Source organism: Colobus angolensis, unplaced genomic scaffold (assembly GCF_000951035.1).
Source record: "Colobus angolensis palliatus isolate OR3802 unplaced genomic scaffold, Cang.pa_1.0 Scaffold5, whole genome shotgun sequence".
Classification (NCBI taxonomy): Eukaryota; Metazoa; Chordata; class Mammalia; order Primates; family Cercopithecidae; genus Colobus; species Colobus angolensis.
Window position 1 is genome coordinate 11,662,468 of NW_012118487.1, and position 25,729 is coordinate 11,688,196.

The window sequence follows — 25,729 nt, forward strand, 5'->3', positions numbered from 1 at the left end:
TAATATCTTGCCAATGTGTAAAAAGTGTAAAACTGGAAAATTCTTGTCTCGTGCATACACCTTTACAGATTCATGCCAATTCACCCACTGTTAAGGAGACCAGTGAACACTCATTCTTACCATCGCAGAAACTTAAGTGGCAATTGTTTCTAGCAAAACAATACTTACATATGCAGCTTCTATGTGGTGTAGTGTAAATGTATAATTCTGTTTAATATTTAATCATTAAAACATGCTAAATAATAACAATTAAAATATGAGTCTTAAGTAGCAGACTGGGAGAAAATATTTGCAAAAACATGTTTGATAAATGACTGCTAGTCAAAATAAATAAAGAACTTTAAAAACTCAACCATAAGGAAAACAACCTGATTTTCAAAGGGCAAAAGATTTGAACAGACACCTAATCAGAGATGATAACAATATATGAAATGAGAATATGAAAAGATGTTCCACATCATATGTCATTAGAGAATTGGAAATTAAAACAACAATGAGACAATTCTACACAACTGTGAGATGGCAAAAATCCAAAACACTGACAAGAATGTGGAGAAACTGGAGCTTTTCACTCACTGCTAGTTGAAAGACAATTTGGCACTTTCTTATAAAACTAAATATGCTCTTACCATAAAATCCAGCAGTCTCCACTCCCTGTTATTTACCTAAATGAGTTGAAAACTTGTATGCACACAAAAACCTGCATACAGATGTTTACAGCAGCCTTATTCATAAACTTGGATGCAACCAAGATGCCCTTCAGTAGGTGAATGGGTAAACTGTAGTGCATTTAAACAGTTACATATTATTTAGGACTGAAAAGAAATGAGCTATCTAGGCACAAAAAGACACAGAGGAACCATAAATACGTATTACTAAGTGTAAGGAGCCAATACTGTTTAATTTTAACTATAAGGTTATACATTGTGTGATTAAAACTATATGACAATCTGGAAAAGGCGAAACTATGGAGTCAGTAAAAGGATCTGTGGTTGCCAAGAGTTAGTGGGGAGGGAGGAAGGACTAAGTGGAGCACAGAAGATTTTTAGAGCAATGAAACTATTCTGCATACTATGATGGTGGATATATGTCATTATGCACTTGTCCAAACCCATAGACCATGTAACACCAAGAGTGAACCCCAGTGTAAACAATGGACTTCAGAAGATAATGATGTGTCAATGTAGGTTCATTGACTGTAACTAGTGAACTATGTTTATGGGGAATGTTGATAGTGGAGGAGCCTATGCATGTGTGGGGTAGGGGGATATGGGAACTCTCCATATCTTCTATTCACTTTTGCTGAGAACCTACACTGCTGTTTTAAATAGTCTATAAAGCACAAGAAAGAAAGAGACAGAGAGACAAGAGAAAGAGAAGAAAAGAAAGAAGGAAAAGAAAGAGAAAAAGAGAAAGAAAGAGAAAGAAAGAGAAAGAAAGAAAGAAGGAAGGAAAGAAAGATGGAGAGAAAAAGAGAAACTTGCTTTCTCAACTGACAGCTGCAACCTCTACATTTGAAAATACTGACATGAACAGAATGAATCATCTATCTCATGGAAGGGAGGAATTTTCTCCAAAGAAAGGCAAAGCTTGAAATAAGAAATGAGAGTATGATGGAAACTATCTTCCCCTGAGCTTTAATGATGCTATCATGTATACCTAATGTATATCTTATTGTGTCTTATGCAGTGGAACATTTTTATGTAGTATCATTATGTCAGCTAAGCTGTGACATCATTTTGAGACCAATCATTCAGAGTTTTAAAAAAGAAATTATGAATTTTAGGCTGGGCACAGTGGCTCATGCCTGTAATCCCAACACTTTGGGAGGCTGAGGCGGGAGGATCACCTGAGGTTAGGAGTTTAAGACCAGGCTGACGAACATGGTCAAACCCGGTCTCTACTAAGAATACAAAATTAGCTGGGCTTGTGGGGGCATGCCTGTAATCCCAGGCTACTCAGGAAGTGGAGACAGGAGAATCTCTTGAACCCAGAAAGCAGAGATTGTAGTGAGCTGAGATCACACCATTGCACTCCAGCCTGGGCAACAAGAGCAAAACTCCGTCTCAAAAAAAAAAAAAAAAAAAAAGAGAGAGAGAGAAATAAATAAATAAATTATATATTTTAAGTGTAGATGCTATGAGCTCTTGAAAAGCCAAAGTTTATCATAGGTTTCAAACTAGGAATGAAAAGGTCACTGAAACACTCTGCAGGTTTTAAATTCTAGCAAGGTAAATATTGATCAATATAACTCAGATAAAAAGCTTTTTAGGAACACCCCAACCCCCTTTTTTAAGAGAAATGTGTTCCAAAATCAAAATGTAAGGAAACCACTTCGGATTATCCTTACCAGTGATAGTTCATTTCTTGCTATAACCTGCATAAGGAGCTATTGTTATAAAATTCTAAGAACCTACAACTTCTGGGTCTAAACTTTGGTGCTTCTAGCTCAGGAAGCTGGTTCTCCACAACCTGAGATACTTTGACCAAAGTTAACTTTTTCTCTCTTTGGCTTTTTTTCTCTTTTGCTTGTTTTAAATTTTTCTTCTATACTGTTTTTTTCTTTTCCTCATTTTTTATTATTGTCTTACTTTCTTTTTTCTCACTTCCTTTTTTCATTTTTATTTTTCTCATTTTTATTATTCAGTCTTTTTCTCATTTTAATTTTCTTAATTTCTCTCTTTTTTTGTTTAGTTATTGTTATTCTGGCACTTTTTATTTTTGTTTGGTGTTGTGTTTTGATTCCTCTCAATGACCAGTTCGTTGCATAGAATCTGGACCTGAGTTTCTGTTGAGGTGATTAGGACCAAACTTCTCAACAGCTTTTCCCAATTTTAAGCTGACTTTATGACAACTTGCCTATAAGCCCAACATGCTGCAGTGCCTCTCAGCCATCTTTATTCAGGAAGAGACCCGTAATGGCAACAACTGGCTCCTTAAGACCATCAGTAGGGGTAACTTCACCAAGGTGAAATTGGTCTGGCATATTTTCATGGCGAAAGAGGTGGCTGCAAAGACCATCAATAAGACTCAGCAGAACTCCCCCAGCCTCCTGTGACTGTTCCAGAAAGACCAAATCAAGAAGGCCTTGAATCACCCCCATCATAGTGAAATTATTTGAAGTGACTGACATTAAGAAAATACTCTACATTATTGTGGAGTATGTTGGTGGAGGAGGGGTGTTCCATTACCTGGTGGCTGATGACAGCATGAAAGAGAAAAAATCACACGGCAAATTTTGCCATGAAGTGCCTATTGTGCAGTATTGCCACCAGAGGTGTATGGTCCTTAGAGACCTGTAGGCAGAACACCTGCACAGCTGACATTGCAGGCTAGCTTCACAACAAATTCACCTTTGGCAACAAGTGAGATACCCTCTGTGGCAACCCTCCTTATATTGCCCCACAGCTCTTCCAGGGCCCAAAGTACAACAGCTGCCAGTGAATAAGTAAAGACTGGCAGTCACCCTCTATCGGCTGTTCAGCGTGTCCCTGCTGCCTTGTGATAGACAGAATTTCAAGGAGTTGCCAGAGTAGATATTGAGAAGAACATCTGATACTTCTTTCTATATGTCCATGGAGTGTCAAAACCTGCTCAAGAAATCTCTTGTCCTCAACTCTGGCAGGAGGGGCACTTTAGAGGAAATCAGGAAGCATCCATGGATGAACATGGACCACGAGAAGGAACTGAAATCTAAACTCTTACATTGACCCACTTCCTGCTTTTAAGAATCCCTAACAGATTGAGATAATGCCCATGGATTATACGTGGAAAGAGATTCAGAACTTGTTAATGGGTCAGAAGTATGACAAAACAATGACCATCCATCTGCTTCTGGGCTACGAGAGATTTGAGATGGAGCACTACCCCATTACCCTCAAGTCTCGGCTTCAGCTGATCCCACCAACAGCTGTACTCCTCCTTCACTTGCACAGTACAGCATGAGATCGCTGCCACCTCAAAGTGGCAGAGTTTCAATAAGCCTGCCGTTCCCACCTTTAATTCTTACTCTAAGAATAGCAAAGACATGGAAGCAGCCTAGATGCTCATCAGTGGTGAATAGCATAAATAAAATGTGCTACATGTACACTAGAATACTATGCAGCCACTAAAAATGAAATCATAACCTTTGCAGCAACATGGATACAGCTAGAGTATCCTATCCTAGGCAAATTAACGCAGGAACAGAAAACCAAGTATCACATGTTATTACTTGCAAGTGGGAGCTAAGCATTGGGTACACATGGACATAAAGATGGGTATAGTACACATATATTAGAGGGGAAAGGACTGAAAAAATATATATTTATATGTATAATATTTATATATATATATATATCATAGACATATATTAGAGGCGAAAGGGCTGAAAACAATCTATTGGATATTGTGCTCACTACCTGGACAACAGGATCATTCATAGCCCAAACCTCAGCATCACACAATATACTGGTGTAACACGCCTGCACATGTACTCCCGAATCTAAAATAAAAGTTGAAATTATTTTGAAAGTCCCCTTATGAGCCCTTTTGTGGAGCACCAAACCACTTGTTATCTGCTGCTACCCAATCCATGAATCACTGAATATTCACATGAACTCATCACATTTTTTCAGAAACATAGTCAGAGTACCACAAGAATTCAGTGGCCCCGGGCAGAACCATGAGTCAGAGTGGAAGGCCAGTGGCTCTGTGAAAGTGCCTGCTAGTCACCTAACCTGCATGGAGGAGAAGACCGCCTCCTTACAGCATAGCCCTCCAGTATGGTCCTGTGGCCTCCCTCTCTACCCACAATGCCGGCAGCACTGGTGAAGCCCAAGATGAAACTGATTTCCTCTAGGGTCTATCCTCCAAATGAAACTCCCTTCTGGGCAGTTCAGACGCACGTCCAGCAAAATACGCCTGAGGATGTGACCCCCAGCCTCTTCTTCTGACAACACCCAGAGCCTGCAGTGGGACATTGGGAGGTTTTTCACCATTGATCTGCAGATACGTATGTTTCTAGTTGGCCAGAAAAATAACAACATGAAGCTGAAAGCGGTGTGTATCAGACATAACAAGATGGGCAGCAGAGGCTGGAGAGGCAGTGATAAAATCAAGAAAGAATGTCAGGAGTTCAAGCTGTGCTCCCTGATTTGACCTGGAGAACGAAGACCATGAACTCCATGGAACCCACTGATATGCCAGAGATCAGCCGGGTACATGGTCAAGAGAGCTTTGTGCAGTGAAGAATGCAGGTGTCCAAACACTAAGCCTGGGGGACTGCCAGTATTCATCAGAGAGATAAGAGAAGAGACCTCTGGCCCTAGTCATAGGCCTGGCCCTCTGCCCCACCTGGTGAAGCTTTAGAGAATGGACTGCTTCGAGAACATGGTTCTGCAAACATTAAAAAAAAAAAAAAATTAAAACAACATATACTAATTATTGCTTTTAAATGTTAAGGGAAACCACTCGGCTTTATTGCTGTAGCTGTCACAAGACACTTACCTACAGCTTTGCAATGGGGAGCCTCAAAAGCCTTCAGAATTCTCTTGTGACCCAAATGCAAACCACAAAACAAAATCACTTTCCTCAAGGGAAACCAAAGCCCAGTGAGGCCGTCCTAGGAACAGAACAGAAGCTAAGGAATTGTAAAGGAGACTGTATTTGGAAGTGGTTGTGTTGGTGTTTCTGGCTGGGAAAATAAGGCCTGAGGGTCATATCTGTAATGACATGTATTTTGTGAAACAACCACTTCAGTCTTTATAAAACTGAAACAAATGAGCAAAACCGAATCCAAACCAAAACAAAGAGCAAACACAAAAAAGATCTGAGTCTTGTAGATGGAACCTCACTCCCTGGAAAACCAATCTGACCTCTCCATCTTTTTCATCGTTGGTTACCCTGCTCAAGGATCCATGATTTCCTCTTGGTCCTTATTCATTATAAATTATGAAAATTTATGCTTCGTGTTTATGGTTTACATAGACTGTTTTCATTTATTCCCTTCAGCAATTTTCATAATTGCAACTAACATTTGTATAATTGTTTAAAATGTTCAGTCTTTCAAATGCATTATCTTATTTAAACTGGACTTTGACATTTTTTTCTTCCTTTCCAATCCCTGTATAACCACTGTGCTGTACTGTCGTATCCCTATTAATAATTCTCCCAGCACCTGTCTTGGAAGACTTTCCTTAATAGCAGGAACTGTCACTTCTGCTGAATTTTTACAAATCTACTCTTTAGTCTTTCCCTGGATCTCACTGCACCCCAAATTTCTCAGCCTCTGAAATATTAAGGTCTAATACAGCAATAGCTGAACAACAACTTTCGTCTATCCCCATCTTTCAAGCATTATTTACCCCAAATCTGCTCTTAAACTTCCTTTATCCTTTCAGTACTTTGGCCCCTTCTTCTCTCACAGTCTATTGCTACTGTCCTGGGGTCTTCTTTCTTCCTGTTCTAATTTGGACCCAAGACGAATTAACTCCTTTTGTTGTTTGTGCCATCAATCTTACCTCCTTTTTCTCCCTACCGCTCTACCATTACACTCACAAATGCTCTTGGTTTTCTATTAATTCAGCTTCCTGTTTTATCCTCTCCTATAGTCAAGTTATAGATTGGTGTCTCTGTAAATTTAGATTCAGTCTCTGCTTGGACCTCAATGTTACTTGATGTTTCTTTATTATACCATGGTCACCTCCCTATCCTCTTCACTACAGCAGGTGTAACAAACTTCATTACTTTTCTTAAGTGGGGCTGCAGCCACAATTTGTTATCTCTCAGCACATCTCCTTCCTAGTACCTACAGAATACTGAAGTTACCAGGCCTCCACGAGGTCCTGAGGTTATCAGCCCTCTGCTCCAAAGCTCCATACTGAAATAAAAATCTTTCTTCTTTTTTCTTTACACTCTCTTTCTCTACTTCTTTTTCTATCTCAGAGGATTAGGTAATTTTGCCTCTTCTCTCTAGCTTATTGCTCCTCCTGTGTTCCAGATAACATCTCTTCATTCTACTCTAAGAAGTTGATCTCTAAGATTGAAACAATATATGCATTAACATATTACACATACAGTTCTTTTTCTTTCATAAATTAACTTCCTCTGACACTTATTGCCCACTCTACCTTCCTTCACTGTGAACTGTAAATAGGTTGTCTACACTCTTTTCCTACCACCCATTTCCTTATTCCTTATCTCTCTGCTCTTCACTTTTTGAAAATACTCTTGCTACTGTTTCACCAGTGACTTCATAACCACCAATCCAGAGGGAACTTGCCAGCCCTCGTCTTCTTCACTCTTTCTCTTTTATCTAGTTGACACTTCTTTCTTGTTGAAACGTTCTCTACAGGACTTTCTCTGGGTTCTTTCCCGAGCCTAAGATTATTTTTTGCGCTCCTCTGCATGGACTCCTCTTGTCCATAGTTATTAAATGTTTGTGTGTTCCCATTCTCCATCATCAGTGTTCCTTTCCTCTTATTGAACGTTCTGCCTCAATGAATTAAAAATCATCAGTAATGTAGAAATGATATTTGGCTGGGACATAAAATGCTCATTCGATGACCCATAGTCACTCTATGCCTACATTAAATCCCAATGCTTTTCAAGTTCATGTGACATTAGTAATCTTTGGTAAATAAAACTGGCTTAAAAACTGTTAGTCAAATAAAATTAGAATGTCTTCAGAATTGTAGGTATTAAATATAATCCACACATTTTTGCCTGGATCTATTGGACACACAAATTTACACTGTCTCTTCTAGATGTTTTTAAGGCCAGAAAACGGTTTCTTCTGTGATATATTTGATACTTGCTTAATTTGTCTGTGAGCTTATTTCTTTGGTTTTGAGTCTTCAGAGTCTAGGGTATAGAGACTTGGTCACGGTGAGGGCTAGGGCACAGCACCCGAACCCCATCCTACCTGACCCAGCAGTGCCTCATGGCCATGCTGCGAGGAGCTGGATTCACTAGACATTGTATTGAAAGGTCTTTCCCCCTTAAAAGAAGTTGGATTCACCACGAATTGTCTTGAAATGTCCTGGGCACTGCCTCTGGTATATAACAATTAAAATTGCTAACTTCTAAGGTTTTTCCCTGAAAATTAGGGTTACTAAGAGTTAGCATTGTAATTAATATATAAAATTAAAACTACCAGATATAAGAGAAATATTTCTGTATGAAAAATGTATAAGGAAAGTACAATGTGTTTTGGGTGAGGAAGGTTATAACAAAGGTATGAGAATGTGGTTTTTGTTAAAGAAAAGGTAAATTAATTTTTGCCTAGTTCAGAGGCCATATAAATGTTATTTAAAATTGAAGGGAAAAATAATAGATAAAACCAAATGGATATAGAAAGTTGAGGAAAGAAAAAGAATGAAAAAATTTTTGAGTTATAAAAGTTTTATACAAATCTTATGTGGTCAAAACTGATTGAGATTAAATGGAACTATTTATAGTATTTTATTAAATTAACTCTAACATTAATAACACACTGATGCAAAGATATATTTTAGCTTTCTCTTTTGAACATGATTTTCATGTAGTATTGACAAGAGATAGTATAATGGAAGATTATTGTTCATCTTTTGAATAAACTGCAAAAAATAAGAAGTAGAAGAGAGAGTTTGACTCATACTGTCTTTATTAGATACTTTGATTGGAAAACCAAGTCTCTTCTCCTTCAAAGAGTGAAGTGTTTTGCTTTTGAAATATTTTAATTATGAATTTGGCTAAATGAATAACTTATTTTACAGTGACCTGTGATCCTATTTTGACCAAATCTTTTAAAACTTTCTTTTTTTAATATGAAGTGTTTTAAACCTTTGATATTTGACACACTTCCAAAACCAAATTTTAAACTCTAAAATTAAGTCTTTTGACCTCAAACTAACTGTTGGATATTCTGTAAAGAATCCCTGGAAGTCCAAGAGAGATATATAAGGCTTACATGATGTGTAAAAATCTTACAGAAATATTGTCAAATAAGAAATGGTGCTTCACTCTCTTTGAGTTATATTTGTAGAAATGTGTTCCAAAATTGCATGAAATTCCTAAAATTCTGATATGTCTTGGTATATAATATCAGGTACGATTATAATTATTACGTTAAATTGCAGTATGCCACAAAAATGATCAAATGTCCTTGTCAATTGCATCTTTAACCATGGCTATTCTGTATCTTTTGTCATCCTCAGACAATGATTGTTTTACTTTGAGTCTTCTCAAAAAGTAGTTTGCAATTGGCTGCAGTCCAAAATGTGCTTGTTTTTCAAGGAAATTCATGGAAAAGACATTGCCAAGTACCTTTGAATGCAGGTTTCTGAGAACTTCATTAGACTAAGTACCATTAGACTAGGTAAAAACTTTCAGAAGTCTAATAGAAAAACTAATGAGTTCATGAAGATTGCTAACCCAACAGCAAGCAGAACAAAAGTTAGTCATATAAAACCGAACTGATAGAGAACTGGAATGATTTTTCTATGATTTTTAAAATTTGAAATATAGCTGATGGTTTTTGTTTTCTAGAGTCAAGAAAACTTTTTTCTTTTGAACTATTTATAGCTTATAGTAATTGGTAAAGTATAGTTTTGTGAGCAAAGTAGAAACATTTACCATTTTCTCTACCTGATGTCACTAGAATTTAGAAACTATTTGTGGGTGGTCTTATTTTATGGCAACATAGTTATTTGCATACATTCAATAAGAATCTGTTTTGTTCCCAAAGAATACACAATTTTAGACAATATTTTACCAAGGCTGTGGATGGAATGACATATTTTCAGATATTACCACACTACTTTGAGGAATTGAGGTTGACTTTCTAGAGCTGATTAAAAAAAAAGCCCCTAGTAAATACTGGCCTGGTGGCTTGTCTATATGGTTTTCTTACAAGGTTCCTGACCTTGCAGCAAGTAGAATGTCACTTTTTGGCAGGTTCAGGAACCTCAAGATATTTTGGAATCCTTGAGAAAAGGGGAATGTACCCAGTTCATGCAGGCATTGGCCCAGTCTCATAGGAAATCCGTGGTTTGGCTTCCTAGCCTTGGGAGGTTTTCAAAAATCTAATGAGAGATTCCTTATGTAAAAGTTCCAGCAAAGCCAACTTTAAAAAAGGCTATATAGCAAATCAGTGTTCTTACTGCACTTTGTGCAAATAATTAGGCCAATTATAATAAGAGTAAATCTTACTTTGCAAATAAATTGATCTTACTGTGACTCATCTTTGGTAGACCTGGGGGACTAGAGAGAGAAACATATGTTTCAGAAGAAAACTATAGTATACCTGCTATTGGATTTTAGCCTTGTCCATTGTTCTTAACTTTTTATTATTTGCCTACAATTTGGACTGTGTTCTGAATTATTTTCTGGCTACAAGTCTTTAAGGTTTTTACCTTTTTCTGTCATTTTTCTAACTTGAAATCACTAGAAATTAAAAATGTGCTGTTTAAAAAAAGCTCTGCAAACTAAAACTAGATAATATGATATAAACTTTGAGAGAAATCACTACAGCAACTTATATACAAACAGTTTTCATGCCTTTTGATGTCTGGACTCTTTCAAATGTTCATTTGAATACCTGATTCGAACTACAATCCAGAAAAATCCTGTCAGATTGCCATCTAAAGATCCTTCAGATATGCTAGAAAAATTAGTTTATAGACTACTCCAGACATTAATCTTTGCTTTTCTTATGTTTCTACAGAAATGCCTCTTACTAAATATCTGTTTGTCTGCACCATATATGGAGGTCAAGCCCATCTGCCAGGCCGCCTCCTGGAGCGGGACCCTATTGTTTAACTCAGCTGAACTTTTCTCACAGCTAAGAGGCTGATTCGAGAAGATATGGGATAACATATTTAAATTTGTTCTATTCTGCTTATCCCAACTTGTTTTTCTTCTCCTTTGCCTGCCTCCTAAACAGCAAACCTTTAACTCACATCTTTCCAAAGTTATCAACCTTGCCTTTAATAAGTGAAACTTTCTTAAAGAAAAATTTCCAAAGGAGAACAGAAGGAAACTAAAATATTTCCCCTCCAAATTTATTTTCTTGACATATTTCAAGAAGACTATTCAGAAAAGCTAGAAATTCAAGAATAGCTGAAAAGCTGCCTTTCATGGGGGGAGATTCGCATCAGTAGAGAAAACCTTCATTGATGCAGCCAGGCTTTCTCTGAGACCTTCCTTTGTCTGGATGTGGGAAAGATTAAAAGTCTGAAAGAAACATTGACTCTGTGTTCTCAGTGAGGGCCGAGCCCTGCAAGGTTTCATCTGCATAGAAAGACCACCTTTGCAAGCCTGGGCTCCTCTTCTCCCCCTCCCATAAGTTGTCTTGCCACTGTAATCTATTTTGCCATAATAGAAGCCCCAATTCTTTCTTTCACCTCAAGATGGAATATATAAGATTCTCTACCCCACTGGAGGTTGAGGTAATCACTCTGTGGTTCTCTGCGCACGTTAATAAATTTGTATGCCATTTCTCCTTTTTATCCATCTTTGCTCAGTTGATTTTCAGTGAACTTTCAGAGAGCAAAGGGGAAGTCTTCCCTTGGCACCAACAAGGTTATGTAATGAAAAACATCTAGCCAGGCACGGTGGCTTATGCCGGCACTTTGGGAGACAGGAGCAGGTGGGTCACCAGAGGTCAGGAGTTTGCGACCGGCCTTGCTAACATGGTGAAACCCTGTCTCTACTAAAAAATGCCTGTAATCCCAGCTACTCAGGAGGCTGAGGCAGGAGAATGGCTTGAACCTGGGAGGTAGAGGTTACAGTGAGCCAAGATCGTGCCTTTGCACTCCAGCCAGGGCAACAAGAGAAAGATTCCATCTCAAAAAAGAAAAATTTCTATTCATCTCAGAATTTTACAAGTTTAGCTAAAGCCTCAATTTTGAGTCCCATGGTTGGTAAGTATCTCCATATTTTAAAAAAGAAGTGTTAGTTATATTTCCACAGGACTTCCTAAAAGGTGGTCTAGGCAATGCAACTGAAGATGAGGGATGAGTGGGAAGAATATTTTGGGAGCAAAACCTTAATACTTGATGGACAATGAGGTAACAGAAATGAGAAAGCAGAAATACTGGATAATTAGAGTAAAAAAATATAATGTACTAAGTGAGATAATGAATTAATTTGCATATGTTTATTGAATTCCCATATAAAATCATGTAACTTGTTAGGTTTCAGGTGAGATAATGGCCTCTCTATGCCTGAGATCTAGGATACTGACACCATTTACATCATCACTGTAAGATAAATGAATTCAACATCAACATTTGGATGTATTCACTTATAATAAGCCAAAAGAAAGACAACATCATAGTTTTGATTATTAAAAGCCAGTATATGATGATTTGTATCTTTAGTGTATTCCACATATCATATATTTTACCGGGAATGTTAAAAATATTTATGAATTATATTTAGTACTGAAAGATATCACCATCTTTCTCAAGCATGTGGCAAAACCATTTGGATACTGAGAAACAATGCGGTTAGCTCACTAAGATCATGGACTCTGGAGTATTTTGTCTTGGGTATGAATTTTGCATTCCCATTCATTGCTAGAATTTGGGTAAGTGCTTAATCTCTGTGTGGATTAATTCCCTCATCTGTAAAGTGGGGATACCAGTATTTTCCTTTTGTAGTGAGAATTGTATTAGTTAATACGAAGCCCTTAATACAATGCCTGACACTTAGCACACTGTACTCAGTTTATGTTATAATTATTATTTTGTATTTCAGGATTATCATAGAATACCATAGGAAAAAAACAAAAAATAGTTCTAATTTTTAGAGTTCAAACATTATTTTGAATAAATCTTCAGGAAATAGATTGTAAGTTGCTTGCGGTGATCCTAAAACTGAGCTTATGAATCAATCTCCAAAATCTAACACTTATTTTTTTTTATTTATTTTTTTTGAGACAGGGTCTCTCTGTTGCCCAGGCTGAAGTGCGGTGGTGCAGTCTTGGCTCATTGCAGCCTCAACCTCCCAGGATCAAGTGATCCTTCCACCTCAGCCTCCCAGGTAACTGGGACTACAGATGTGCGCCACCATACCCAGCTAATTTTTTGTTTATTTTTTGTAGAGATGAGGTCTCACTATTCTGCCCAGGTTGGTCTCAAACTCCTGAGCTCCAGCGATATGCCTGCCTCAGGCTCCTGAAGTGCTGGAAGTACAGGCTTGAGCCAGCAACTTACCTTTATTGAACAAATGTATTAGTGTTATGCTTTGCAACAGTCACAGTTCATGTTAGTCAATTTCCAGAATGGTGATGCATTTCTGAGTGATACGTCGAACACTTTTAATTTTTATTGACTAATTCCTTTTCCCTCCCATAAGAATGACTGTATTCCCATGTAACTGAAGTGCATTTACAACACCCCTGCCAGGAGTATATAGCGCTTCCATTACGTGAGAAAGAGTTGTGCAGATGTTTCTGTGGCATTTTAATGATATACTCTGCATTTATCCATGCATTCTGCTAAAAATATTGTTACTGATTTTTCATATCACCTTTTCCCCATTAGATAGCAAGGTTCCTCAAAGTAAGTAATCATGTCCATTTTATTTTATTCTTCCATTTACTCACAGCATAGATATGTGTATACTTCTGGGTGTGCTTTGCATGAAAAAGCAGTGTACGATACCTTGGGGACTGATTTACTGAAATAACTTCTCCAGTATGACTCTCCAAAGAACTAGGTCAATAACCCATAGAATTATATAATTTTTTTTTTAGCTTGAAGAGGCCTTAGAGATCACTTTTTCCAGATCCTTCATTTTACAAATTAGGAAATGAGCCAGGATTACAACTCATCCTCTCAACTGCCAAGCCCTGTGCTCTTTCAGCCTCATCAACTGCCTCTTGGATTGAGTTGTTTATTTTCCAGGTGATTTCTGCATATTATTATGTGTGTGTGTGTGTGTGTGTGTGTCAGAGTGCGTGCGTGTGTGTTTATGTGTATGGTTTTTAGGACTTTATAACCTTGTCCAATTACAGAAACGTATTTTATGTAGAAGAAAGAGGAGATGACAAAGTGTAAATTAAAGGGAGAATTTTATCTTCCTCTTCTCTTTATTAATGTTATTATCATTAAGAAACAAAATGGTACACAGAAGACAAGGGATCATAAAATTATCATATGAAACCTGTCTCTTGGAATAATCTCTTTCCAGACTCCACTTAGAGATCATTATCTTGGCTACTGAGACAACGTGTGTGTCTGTAACGTGCATTCAATGTATTTAGGCGAGAGACTTTGCACGTGTCTCTAATGAAAGGGAAAGGGGGCAGGGTGGGGGCCTCTGGGGAGGAGATCCACAGTGAAGGGGAGGGAAATGGGCTTCTAGCAGAGGAGGCAGGTGGAAAGAGGGAGGGGTCTGTGCGCCCGCAGAGTCGCCAGGCGTCCTGCGAGTTGTCTCCGCTGGGAGGGGCGAGGCTGTCACTTGCCAGGGCTCGAGGAGCCCGAGCGCGGCTTGGAGAACTTGGCCCCGCGCAGCGCCTGGTCACTCGCTCTCCTCTGAGGACTGCAGAGAAGCAGGACCTCGGGCCATGGGTGAGTGCGCGGGCGGGCGCGGACACTTAGCCCAAAGGCTCGGCCTCGGGAATGAGCATTATAGAAAGAAAATGAATGTTCCTTGGCCTCAGACTGCGTCCCTCCCAGCTCTGTTCCCCCCGCGCCCCGCGTCCCCAGCCCTCTTGTCTCTGGACTTTTTTTCTGGGAGCGAGGCAATGGCTATGGGTGGCACCTGGAGGTGAGGGAGGGTGCCCGACTGTTTACAGTGAGTCAGGAGGGTGGGAGGCTGCGCCTGGGCGCTGGTGCTCTGCGCCGGCCCCACGACCCAAGCCTGGGGGTCCAGTCTACTGTGCTTGGGGCGGTATTTGGGAAATAAAGAAAGACTAAGAGACCCAGGATCCGAATAGCGAGCGGATTACAGGGAGATCTCTGTCCTCCCGAGTTCCCACGTTTTCATGTTCTCTTTGGGGAGCAAGTTGAAACGGGGCACGAGAAATGGAAACTTCCTAAAACTTCCACTTGGTACAGGTTTGAGCAGAGGAAGGTGCTGGGGCAGGGCCAGACTGGGGATAATTTCTAGTCCCTCTCCAAACGAGGTGCCCATTTGCACAAGAGGTTTGAGGTTGAGGCCGAAGGCTGATTCTTCCTAAATTCGACGTGGGTAAACAGCGTGGTTAAAAGGGCGTCCACAGTGGCTCGGGTCACTGGATGGTGGAGTTCGGCGCAGTTCAGCTTCGCTCAAGTTTCCAGGCAGGGTTCGCTTATTCGGTGTTTAGCGGAGGCAGCTTGGAATAGCTCCAGGAATGTGATTGTGTGTGGCGGAGGGGAGGAAGAACTGGGTGTGAAATAGCCGATTCAAACCCACCGCTAAGACGCAGGGTCCCACGAGTCACCTCGAAGAGCGAGGGAGAGGCTGGGGAGGAGAAAGCACTCGCCATCTCCGGACTGGAGCATCCACAGGCGCAGGGGCGATGCTGCCCTTGCGCGGTTACCGGCTACGTTCAGCCCGCAGCCCGAGTTCCTCTTCCAACCCCAGCGCGCTCACTTCTTCCAGCCAAGTCCACTGGGCGCCCCTCCCCCTTGCTTCTCCCTTGTCCTTTGTTGTGAGGGATTTCTTCAAGAGTAAAGGAGGCCTTGGGGACTTACGTGCTCGGGTTGAAATTCCTAAATTCCCACAGGCTCAAGGGTTAGGGGATGCTTTGACTACTAATCATGGAGTTTATAGACAGTAGCCAACTTGGAAGAAAGGAAAAAAGAGAAAGCTGAGGACATTTTTGCCTATGAATGTTAGCTGTGATCAAGACATTCATAGTCTCTTCTTGCTTGACCCTTGGAAGAGTCTTAGAGGGACCCATTTTAGGGCCTTTGTATAAACAGCGTTGGAAATGGTCTTAAGAAGGACTGTCTTTAAATGTTTTCTGAAAAGGAAGGAGTATTTTCAGGTTAAAAAAGAAAGATAAAACATTTTCCCAAGTGTGGCAGAGCGTATTTCGGGCTCTTTTTTTTATTTGGTTGTTAAGTGTTGTGTTCCATTGGAAAGACAGGTCCGGAATATTTTTAATTTTTCTCCTAAACGCAACACTTACTGTTGTACTTGAGCCTATAAACTCTTGTTTATATGCTCACACAGGAGAAAAGCTGTCATAAATGGAAAGTCAAAATAATTGACTTGATGTGATCTATTCATTAGCTCTATTAAAAGCATTACAATGCCATTTGGATCCAACGTAAGAAAGTGTCCAGAAAGAATTACATAATTTACCCTTTTAACCTCAAGTTCGAGAGGACTGACTGTCAAAGGTAAGGTATTCATAATTTCAAAGTTGATTATTTTTTAATTTCCATTTCCATACTATAGTGAAAACAATTTGTCCTGGATTTTTGCTTCAATGCTCATGGATAATTATCAATCATCCCTCATTATAGGAAGGTGCTGTTGTGTGGGATGGTGTGGAGTTAACAACTGAGTTGTCAGGATCCAAAGCTTGGTCTGTAACTCTTAGAAGTTCTCTTTCCTATCTGTAATCTGAGAGATACCTAAAATTTGTCTGTTCCTTCTTCTGCCAGAAGTGGATTACATTTTTCCTATTGTAATTGAGGTCACCAAAATCTCGTGTAGTCAGAGGCCTAGTAGGAGAGATTAAAAATATTCCTTAACTCTCTTTAGGTGGAGGTAGGGGAAGCAAGTGAGGAAGCCAGAGGTGAGGGAAATAGAGAAAAGAACAGGCCTGTAGCAAGGGAGAGTGAGGGCACGAAGCCAGAACTCAGGACAGAGATTCAAGTATGCAGTCCAGAGAGTAGGAAGAGCCAATAAGCAGCAAGGGGCAAAATGGGGAAAGCAGGAAGGAAGTGCATAGGGGAAACAGAAAACATTTGGCCACTTTAGGCCATATCTCTCCTCTTCCTTTTAATTTACATATGAAAAACAAAACTTCACTACTTAGAACCTCATCTATTTAGTGGTATTAGGGATGGTAGGGAGTTTAGCATTAAAGTCCAAATGGCTATGATAAGAGGGAAAAACAGGGTAGGAGAATGCTAGATTGCGCCAACAAATGGAATCCAGTTTTTTTTTGTTTTTGTTTTTTGTTTTATTTTGTTTTTCCTGGTATAATGACAACCAAACTTTATCACTTAAAGGAAGATAGTGTTATGGGGATGAATGTAGCAATCAATTCTCATTTGTCTTAGAAGAAGAAATCTGAACTCTCTAGCACTGTGGAAGAATGAGAGTAATTGGCTAATCAAATATTCTGAATAATTTATAGTCCTTCATATCCATAATGCACAAGGCTGATTGTAAAAATAAAGTTATTTGCAAAGTAGGCAATTGCAATTTTGGCATCTCTTCCTTTTGTGGTTTGATTTCCTCATTGATGCCCTCGGCTTCTCTAGGTATGCAGCAGGATTTTCCCTCCACTCCAAAATTTTACTCTGCAGAAAGGAGGCAACAACATAGTTCATACTAAAAAAAAACTGCAGGGCTAACACATTGCTAAGAGTACTTACATTTCAACTTCAAGTTGAATTTTAACCTGCAAATCTCTACTTGTGGAATTTCAGGCCCCATTGGAAAGATAGGTCAGGAATATTTTTAATTTTTCTCCTGGACACAACACTTGCTATTCTACTTGACCACATATATATCACTACGAGACTGTTAATGACTGTTTTGTTTAAAAAATGATGTTGAATATGATTTAATTGGACAGATACTATGAAACGTTTAATGGGAGTGGTACTGAACCTGTCTTGGAGGAATGTGAAACATTTGGAAGGGAAGTAGTTCTAGGTAGAATAAGGAGCTCCTTCTCAAGGCAGTAAGGAGGTGAGTTTGGGGAACAGTAGGACATGGAGCTGGATTGACAGGATGGGATTTGATTTTGGAGAGCCTTTAAAAGCAATGAGAGGAATTTAGAATTTACATGATAGGAAGTAGGGTGTCTTGGAAGGTTTTTGAGCAGGGAAGACATAATGAGATTAGTGAAAATGTTGTTTAAAACAGAATTAGTTGGAGAGGACAGACCGAGTTGTCACAGTAATCCTGGGGTAATATGATATATGTCTAAACCAGTTTTGGGAATAATAATATATTATATACATGATATGATAATAATAGAATATGATATATGTCTAAGCCAGTGGAACTGGAGAGCAAAAGATGGATGAGAGATAAGTCAAGTGAAAAATCTATAAAACTAGGCAATGGAGCAATAAGAGAATGAATACAATATTTTGTCTAGAAATTTGAAATCTTGAAGACTGGGGAAGTAGTGGGTTCCTTGATAGAATATTTAAAGGATAAACCAGATGGTTTACTTTCTGCATACTTTGGACGAAAAATTAATTTCATATTTGAAATATTAAGAAGTGATAGCAAGGCTGGGTGTGGTGGCTCACGCCTATAATCTCAACACTTTGGGAGGCAGAACGAGGTGGGTGGATCAGTTGAAGCCAGGTGTTTGAGACCAACCTGAGTAACATAGTGAGACTGTCTCTACTAAAAATACAAACATTAGCCGGGCGTGGCGGCACACGCCTGTAATCCCAGCACTTTGGGAGGCCGAGGTAGGTGGATCACCTGAGGTCAGGAGTTCGAGACCAGCCTGGCCAACATGGTGAAACCCCGTCTCGACTAAAAATACAAACATTAGCCGGGCGTGGCGGCACACGCCTGTAATCCCAGCTACTTGGAAGCTGAAGCTGGAGAATTACTTGAACCCATGAGGCAGAGGTTGCAGTGAGCTGAGATCATGCCATTACACTTCAGCCTGGACAATAGAGAGAGACTTAGTCTCAAACAAAAAGAAAACAAACAAACAAAAAAAGAAGTAATAGCAAGACATCTAAACACAAATATTTAGTATGTTAGGAACACCTGAGAATTTAATCAGATCACAGAACAAAAAGGAAAACAAAGGGTTACCAACCTTTAGTGAGAGGAAAACTCGTGAACTGAATTATCTATTTGAAAGTGTTAGTATAAGGAGTACTGGTTGAGGGACAGGGAGGGGAAAGGATAAATCCTGTTTAGTACATGATATGTACTAAATGCCCTAACATGAGAACAGTGAAATGTGACAACTTAAACATTCCGTGTTAGATTTGAGAGTCTACACATTTTGACAAGAGAAAAGTATCAAATGGAAATATTTTGCTCTTACTCAATTTGAGTAACAATGGAGTTGGTTAAGTATCTGTAAAATTGTTTGCAAATTCAGACAAAGAATAATGACACACAGTATTGTCTTTAGCTCATAACTTTTTTTCAGGGAAACTATGACACCCTCTAGACAGTTATGAACAAAGGTACAAGAGCCAAGGTTTGAAATAGGAGAAGCAGATGATAATCTCTTATGTCTTTGAATGGGTTCTATAAATCTTTGGGATCCTGTTTCCTCATTTGTTTGATGAGAGGATTGGGCAAGGTTCTGCAAATTTATGTAGCTCAGCTCTTGATCCAGTAATCATTAGAGAAAAAGAAAAAAACATGTAAAGAAGGTAAGATTAAGCTATTTCCATTAAGCAAATCAAGAACACTTTTATGATGCTAGAGAACTGGATAATACTTTTGATCATTTGGCTTCCAGTGTGTTATTTTCCTTACGAAATCACAAGGTCTGATAAGAGTCCCAAACTCAGCAGAAAAAGATAAAACTCATGTTCTAAGCATTTATTGCTGCATAAAATGATCTCCCAAAGTAGTGGATTAAAACAACAATGTATTATTGTCATTCATGGTTCTGCGGGCTGACTGTCTGCTGAGCAATCCTCATTTGAAGCTTTCTGCCTTGGAAGCCTGATGGCAGTAGGGGATTTAGCCATCTGAAGACAGGATTGGACTAGTCGTCCAAGAGAGCTCGCATATATAGCTGGCAGTTGATGCCAGCTGTTGACTACGAGTTTAACTGTCCTGAAGTGGCTTTGGGTTTTCCACAAAATGATGACTAGGTTCCAAGAGGCAGCATCCCAAGAATGAAAGTTCCAAAAAACCCAAGCAGAAGCTGCAAAGATTCTTATGATCTAGCATCAGAAATCCCAGGACATCGCTTTTCCTTGATGTGAGGAGCAGCCTGCTCATACGAGGAAAGGAGAAATTGAGGGTAGCCGACTAACTGATCTAATTCCTAAAAGAGCTATCTTGTTAAGTGTGCTTCACATTGGGTTTACAACTGAAAACTCAGTACAAATTCTGAGAAAAACATATGATTAAAGACTAAATTTTAATTAGAAACATGAAGAAATCTAAACAGTCACACTAAAATTTCACAGCAAAACATTTGAGTGTGGAAATTCATGCCTGGGTGGAAATGTGTTGGTAGAATACTGGGATAAGCTCTACTCAAAATAGTTTCAAATAAAATCAGCTAATCTTTCTTATTTTCCCTTGAATCTGGAATTTCTAAGGCTACTGTAAAGTACTGTTCATTTTATTTAGAAAAGAGTTGGTCATAAATTGGAATGTAGGTCAATTTGCATAAATCCTTTGCTCAATATCCTCTTGTCACAATCAACTAGATACTTTGTAGTGAACTGTTTAAGAGCTTGCTTTATTTTTTCAAGAATGTGTTAGTTTCACAAAGTACAAAATTTGAATTGGTATAATGTCACTAAAGGCTTCATCATACTTTTCTTTTGAAGAGATGTATTTAACTAACTAAGGTTCCACTTAACAAACTCTTCATGTAAATCTCTTTTTATTATTAATACTTTTATCTGGCAAAGTTAGAGCGGTCTCTGTGATTACAAAAAATCGAGGCCTTTCTCCCAGACAATTGAAAAACAAAGAAAAATTAGGGTAAATGAGATGGGTTTAAACTCCAGGACAGAATGAGTTTCAACATAGAAATTTAGAGGCCTTAAAAAATATTAGTTCATTATTGTGTTTCAGCTTATTTAACTGTTTGACAAGAGGTGAGGAGATGAGGGTAAATATTGCAAAGCAGGATACTCGACGCTCATTGTCCATGCTATGGCAAGCAAACAAAACCATATCCCAATGAGAAATGAAGCCTTGACCTGTATGAACGACATAACCAGAATAATGTGTTAATTCTAGAAAGTAGTATCATAAAACAAATTTTTTTAGTTTAATATATTGACTATTTATTTTAAGATATATAAGGTATGCTTAAATAATATACAGTAGCAACAAAATAAATATCTCTTGATAGTTGTATAAACTTTCTTATTGTAGAACCTCTAATTTTATTGTCCAGCTAGAATACCTTAAGCCATATATTAAATACTGGTTCCTGGGTCCCAACTCCCAAGACTCAGATTCAGAGGGCTTGGGTTTGAGAGCTGGACCTGCAATTTTAACATGTAATCCTACTGATGATGAGGCAGGAAGTCCGGGGCATGTAACGAGAACAACTGACTCCAGAATGCCTTTCTTCTAAGCTGATTTAGCCACTCATTACAGCTGTTATTCCTTCACTTGTATCACTAATATACAGGCATACCCTGTATTATTGAACCTCACTGTATTGTGCTTCATACATACTGTGCTGTTTTTTCATTTTTTTTTTTTTTTTTTTTTTTTACAAATTGAAAGGATCAAAGAGTGATTTCCACTTCCAAGTCTTATTCTTAAAGAACTATATTTCATAAGGTAATAGCTGCCATACATAGTGATTCCTCTAATGGATCTGGACAAAGTCAATTGAAAACCCTCTGGAAAGAATTCACCATTCTAGATGCCATTAAGAACATTCATGATTCACAGGAGGAGATCAAATATCAGTATTAAGAGGAGTTTGGAGTAGTTTGAGTTCAGTCTTCATGGATAACCTAGAGAGGCTTAAGCCTTCAGTGGAGGAAGAAACTGCAGATGTGGTAGAAATAGCAAGAGAACTAGAATTAGAAGTGGAGCCTGAAGATGTGACTGAATTGCTGCAATATCATATGAAACTTGAATAGATGAGAAGCTGCTTTCTATGGGTGAATAATGAAAGTGGTTCCTTAAAATGGAATTTACCTCTGGTGAAGATGTAATGATATTGTTGAAATGACAACAAAGGTTTTAGAATATTACATAAGCTTAGTTGATAAAGCAGCAGTAGGATTTACTCCAATTTTGTAAGCTCTACTGTGAGTAAAACGCTAACCAACAGCATCACATGCTACAGAAAAATCTTTCATGAAAGGAAGAGTCAATTGATGCAGCAATTATATTGCCTTAAAATAAGACAAATGCAATTCATTATCTTACTGTAAGAAACTTCCCAGCCACCTTCAGCAATCACCACCCGGATCAGTCAGCAGCCATCAACAGGGAGGCAAGGCCCTCCACCAGCAAAAAGATTATGACTTGCTGAAGATTCAGATGATTGTAAGCATTTTTTTTTTTAGCAATAAAGTGTTTTAAAATTAAGGTATATACATTGGGTTTTTTTTTTAGACATAATGCTATTGTGTACTTTATAGAATTTAGCATAGTGTAAACATAACTTTTATATGCACTGGAAATTCAAAAAATTCATGTGACTTGCTTTATTGTGATGTTGGCTTTATTGCAGTTGTTTAGAACCCAACCCCAAACACCTCTAAGGCATGTCTGCATTATTTTTATTTTCTAATCCTGGTCCTAATATTACCAAGAGCTACCTCTTGGAATTACTGTTACATTTCTGTTTCATTTCACTACTAAACTTACTAAGTTTCTATAGTTGCTGTCTCTTTTTTTTCATTAGTCACTAATCAACCTTTTTGGGTGATGTTCTCCAGAGTTCACTGAAACCCCTCCCCTGAAACGTACTAATAACCTCCTGTCTCATAGCTTCAGTGTCATTTATATTTATGTATCTCTCAAATCTGCATATCTATGCCTGTCAGCTGTCTTCACCTAGCTGTCCCTTTAGTCCTTCAGCCTCAATAGGTTCAAAACTCTCCTTTCTCTCTAATATCTATCTTGGAAAGATGTTTGTAGAAAATTAACGGATATTGGAAAAGCAATGTGAATATAATAAATATTGCATATCTTATTACATTTGTACACACTGCTAGGAAAATGTGGTAAAGCTTCAAGTATGTTGCACAAATGCCTGGAGTTCAGTAAACACTGCATCTGATGAAAGTCTACCTTTCTTTTCTGTCTCTCTGTGTCTGCTATGTCAGCTGTTTCCTCCTTGCATTATAGTTATTTGTGAATGTGTACTGTTTCCTTATTTGGGGTCATGTCCAGACATTGAAGGCAACAACATTTAGACAATTGACAAAGAAATCAACAAATACTCTTATCATCAAGCTATTTGCCTTCGACTGCCTACTTTGCTAACTCAGAAAGATAAAAAAATATAAAATTTAGAAAGTATAATGTATTTAATATTGATCATTGCAGGAGACAGGAAAGAAGGCAAAACTATGGAATGAGTGTATCTGTTCAGAATAGGGTGTAGAAAACAGTTGTGGGAGGGAGTCAACATTAGACCAAAGGCCCTTGTGAAAGAAACACTAAGACAAGAAGGATCTAGAATATTAAGGCAAGAAGGACTTTTCAGCTGAAAAGTAGATGAGACAGAGTTAGTGCACGTTCAGAAGAATCAAAGAAAAAAAAAGAGTTTTAAGAAATGAGTGACCTACATTATTCAGTGCAACAGAAAGAACAGAAAAGAGTACAATATATTTTGTTTTAAGGGTTTTTTCATTTATATCAGCGTATTGAAATCAAAGCATTTTAAATAAAGGAGTGAAGATACAAGTCTGCTCTCATAGACCAGATTACAAGGACTAGAAAAAAAAGAAAAAAAAGAAAAATAAGGAAGAAAGAGAGGAGGGAGAGAGGGGAGGGAAAGAGAAAAGGAGGAAGGGTGGGAAGAAATTTGGATGGATCCAAGGTCAAGCAAAGATTTTTGTTGGGTAGGAAAAAATTGTTTCATGATTTCAGAAGGGGAATGATCCAAGGGAAAGGCGGAGACTGAAAATGCCGTGGAATAGCAGAATCCCTCAGCAAGTTACTACAGAATGATCTAATGATATACATTTATTATTTAAATGTGACTTCAAAAGTTAAACTGTCTAAGAATGTTTGATGGCATTTGAGTTTTTTAAATGATAACATATGCTTCTTGACTGTTCTAAATTGTGATATAATACAATATGTCTAGTAAAGTTGGTGTGCATCTGTTCTGAAGACTGTATTGTTCATTTTTCTTGTATTTTATTTATAGAGACTATTTATATCTTCATGTATTTAGAAATATATAGATAAATACGTGACCTATATTCAAACTGTAATGAATCAACAGAGATGAAGCATATTGTGGTTAAATAATCACTACACTAGGAGTCAGGAGATAGTTGTTCTTATCCCAATAACTCAGCTATTATTGATCTGTGCTACCTTGGTCCTGAGGTATAAGCAAAGGGTGTGGATTAAGTAGCCTGTAAGATTTCATTCAGCTCTAGATGCCTATAAACTAGTCAATCAATCAATTACATTGAGCCCCACATCCTCACCAAATTATGAAGATGATGTTCCCATAGCAGCATTTCTCAAAGCTGACGGATCTTTCTTTGTTAGTAATTCTTCTGTGTTTTCAACCCTGACTTTCTGACAGAGAAGACAACTAAGGCTTCAACCAGATTTGGGTATTTTTCTTTCTTCACGTCTTTAGATATTTTTTTCCCTTTATTAAGTGAAGATAAGAAAAAAATGGAAACAAAACAAATACCAAATATACAATATTACCAGGAATTATCTGAGACTTCCTTAGGCTACATGCACATTACTTACATGTAACTCATTATATATTATTAATATATTATTAATTAGTGAGGGAACTATTTGATACATTTAAACATGTAAGTTTATATGTTTTATGCTAACAACTCTAAACTTTTGGATTGCTATTTACATCTCTCTCTTTTTCTGTGTGTGTGTGTGTGTGTGTGTGCACGTGTGTGTGTGTAGGGGGTTCTTGTTTTTTTTATTTTGATTGATTTGTTTCATTTTTATATATGTGAGTACAAGATAGTGTTTTGTGTGGCTGTTACAATGAAATCATTTTACAAATCCTAGAAATTATTCATTTAAAAGGAATCATTTTACAAGTTCTAGAAATGATGTTTGTTCCATTGGCAATGTTATCTCCAGGTAAAAATGACCACCATGGTTAAATCCTAGTCTGTATGCCCGAAACAAATATATTGTGTTTTTTTAAAGAAATATCAGGGCATAAAACAGATCATATCTGATAAAATATAACTCAGTGCTGGCTCATTCCTTTTGGGTGTAATATTTTTTGTTTGCTCTTTCTTTTATTAAGAAAAATACAGAAATATATAAAAGAAAAGTGCTGAAATGGAATTGTGCTTTCAAAAAATTTTGAAGACACAATATATTTAGTAGATAGTTTTTATTAACATAAGTCATCTATCTTTTTCCATCTAGATTTGAAGTGCAAATAATGAACTTCAACACTGGATACTCAGGGAATTTTCTGCATTTTTTTTTTTTTCAGTTTTCTTACTAAATAGTAAAAAGGATAAATATTCACAGGGATGTACTTGAGATATGAGATATGATTGAAAAGGTTATACATTTTGTCACTGTTTTACATATTTTTCCCTTCTAAAGAAAGATTTAGGCCAGGCACGGTGGCTACACCTGTAATCCAAGCACTTTGGGAGGTCAAGGCGGGTAGATCACTTGAGGTCAGGAGTTCGAGACCAACCTGGCCGACATGGTGAAACTCCCTCTCTACTAAGAATACAAAAAAAAACCAGGC

At 38.0% G+C, this 25,729-nt stretch overlaps 1 protein-coding gene across 4 annotated transcripts in view; it reads left to right on the plus strand.

Annotated features, from left to right (window-relative positions):
• The first annotated feature begins 14,181 nt into the window (after positions 1-14,181).
• The window catches only part of GPM6A (glycoprotein M6A), a 370,267-nt gene continuing 358,719 nt past the window's right edge, over positions 14,182-25,729 (plus strand). For 2 of the 4 annotated variants that reach the window (XM_011959585.1, XM_011959589.1), the window contains exon 1: positions 14,187-14,537. Coding sequence is in view for 2 of the 4 variants with exons in the window: in XM_011959589.1 (XP_011814979.1) it covers positions 14,256-14,537 (282 nt within the window). In the remaining 2 variants the exon portion in view is untranslated. Of the gene's footprint in view, positions 14,538-15,666; positions 16,299-25,729 lie in introns of those variants that run through there. The other 2 variants (XM_011959588.1, XM_011959586.1) reach the window with 2 other exon arrangements.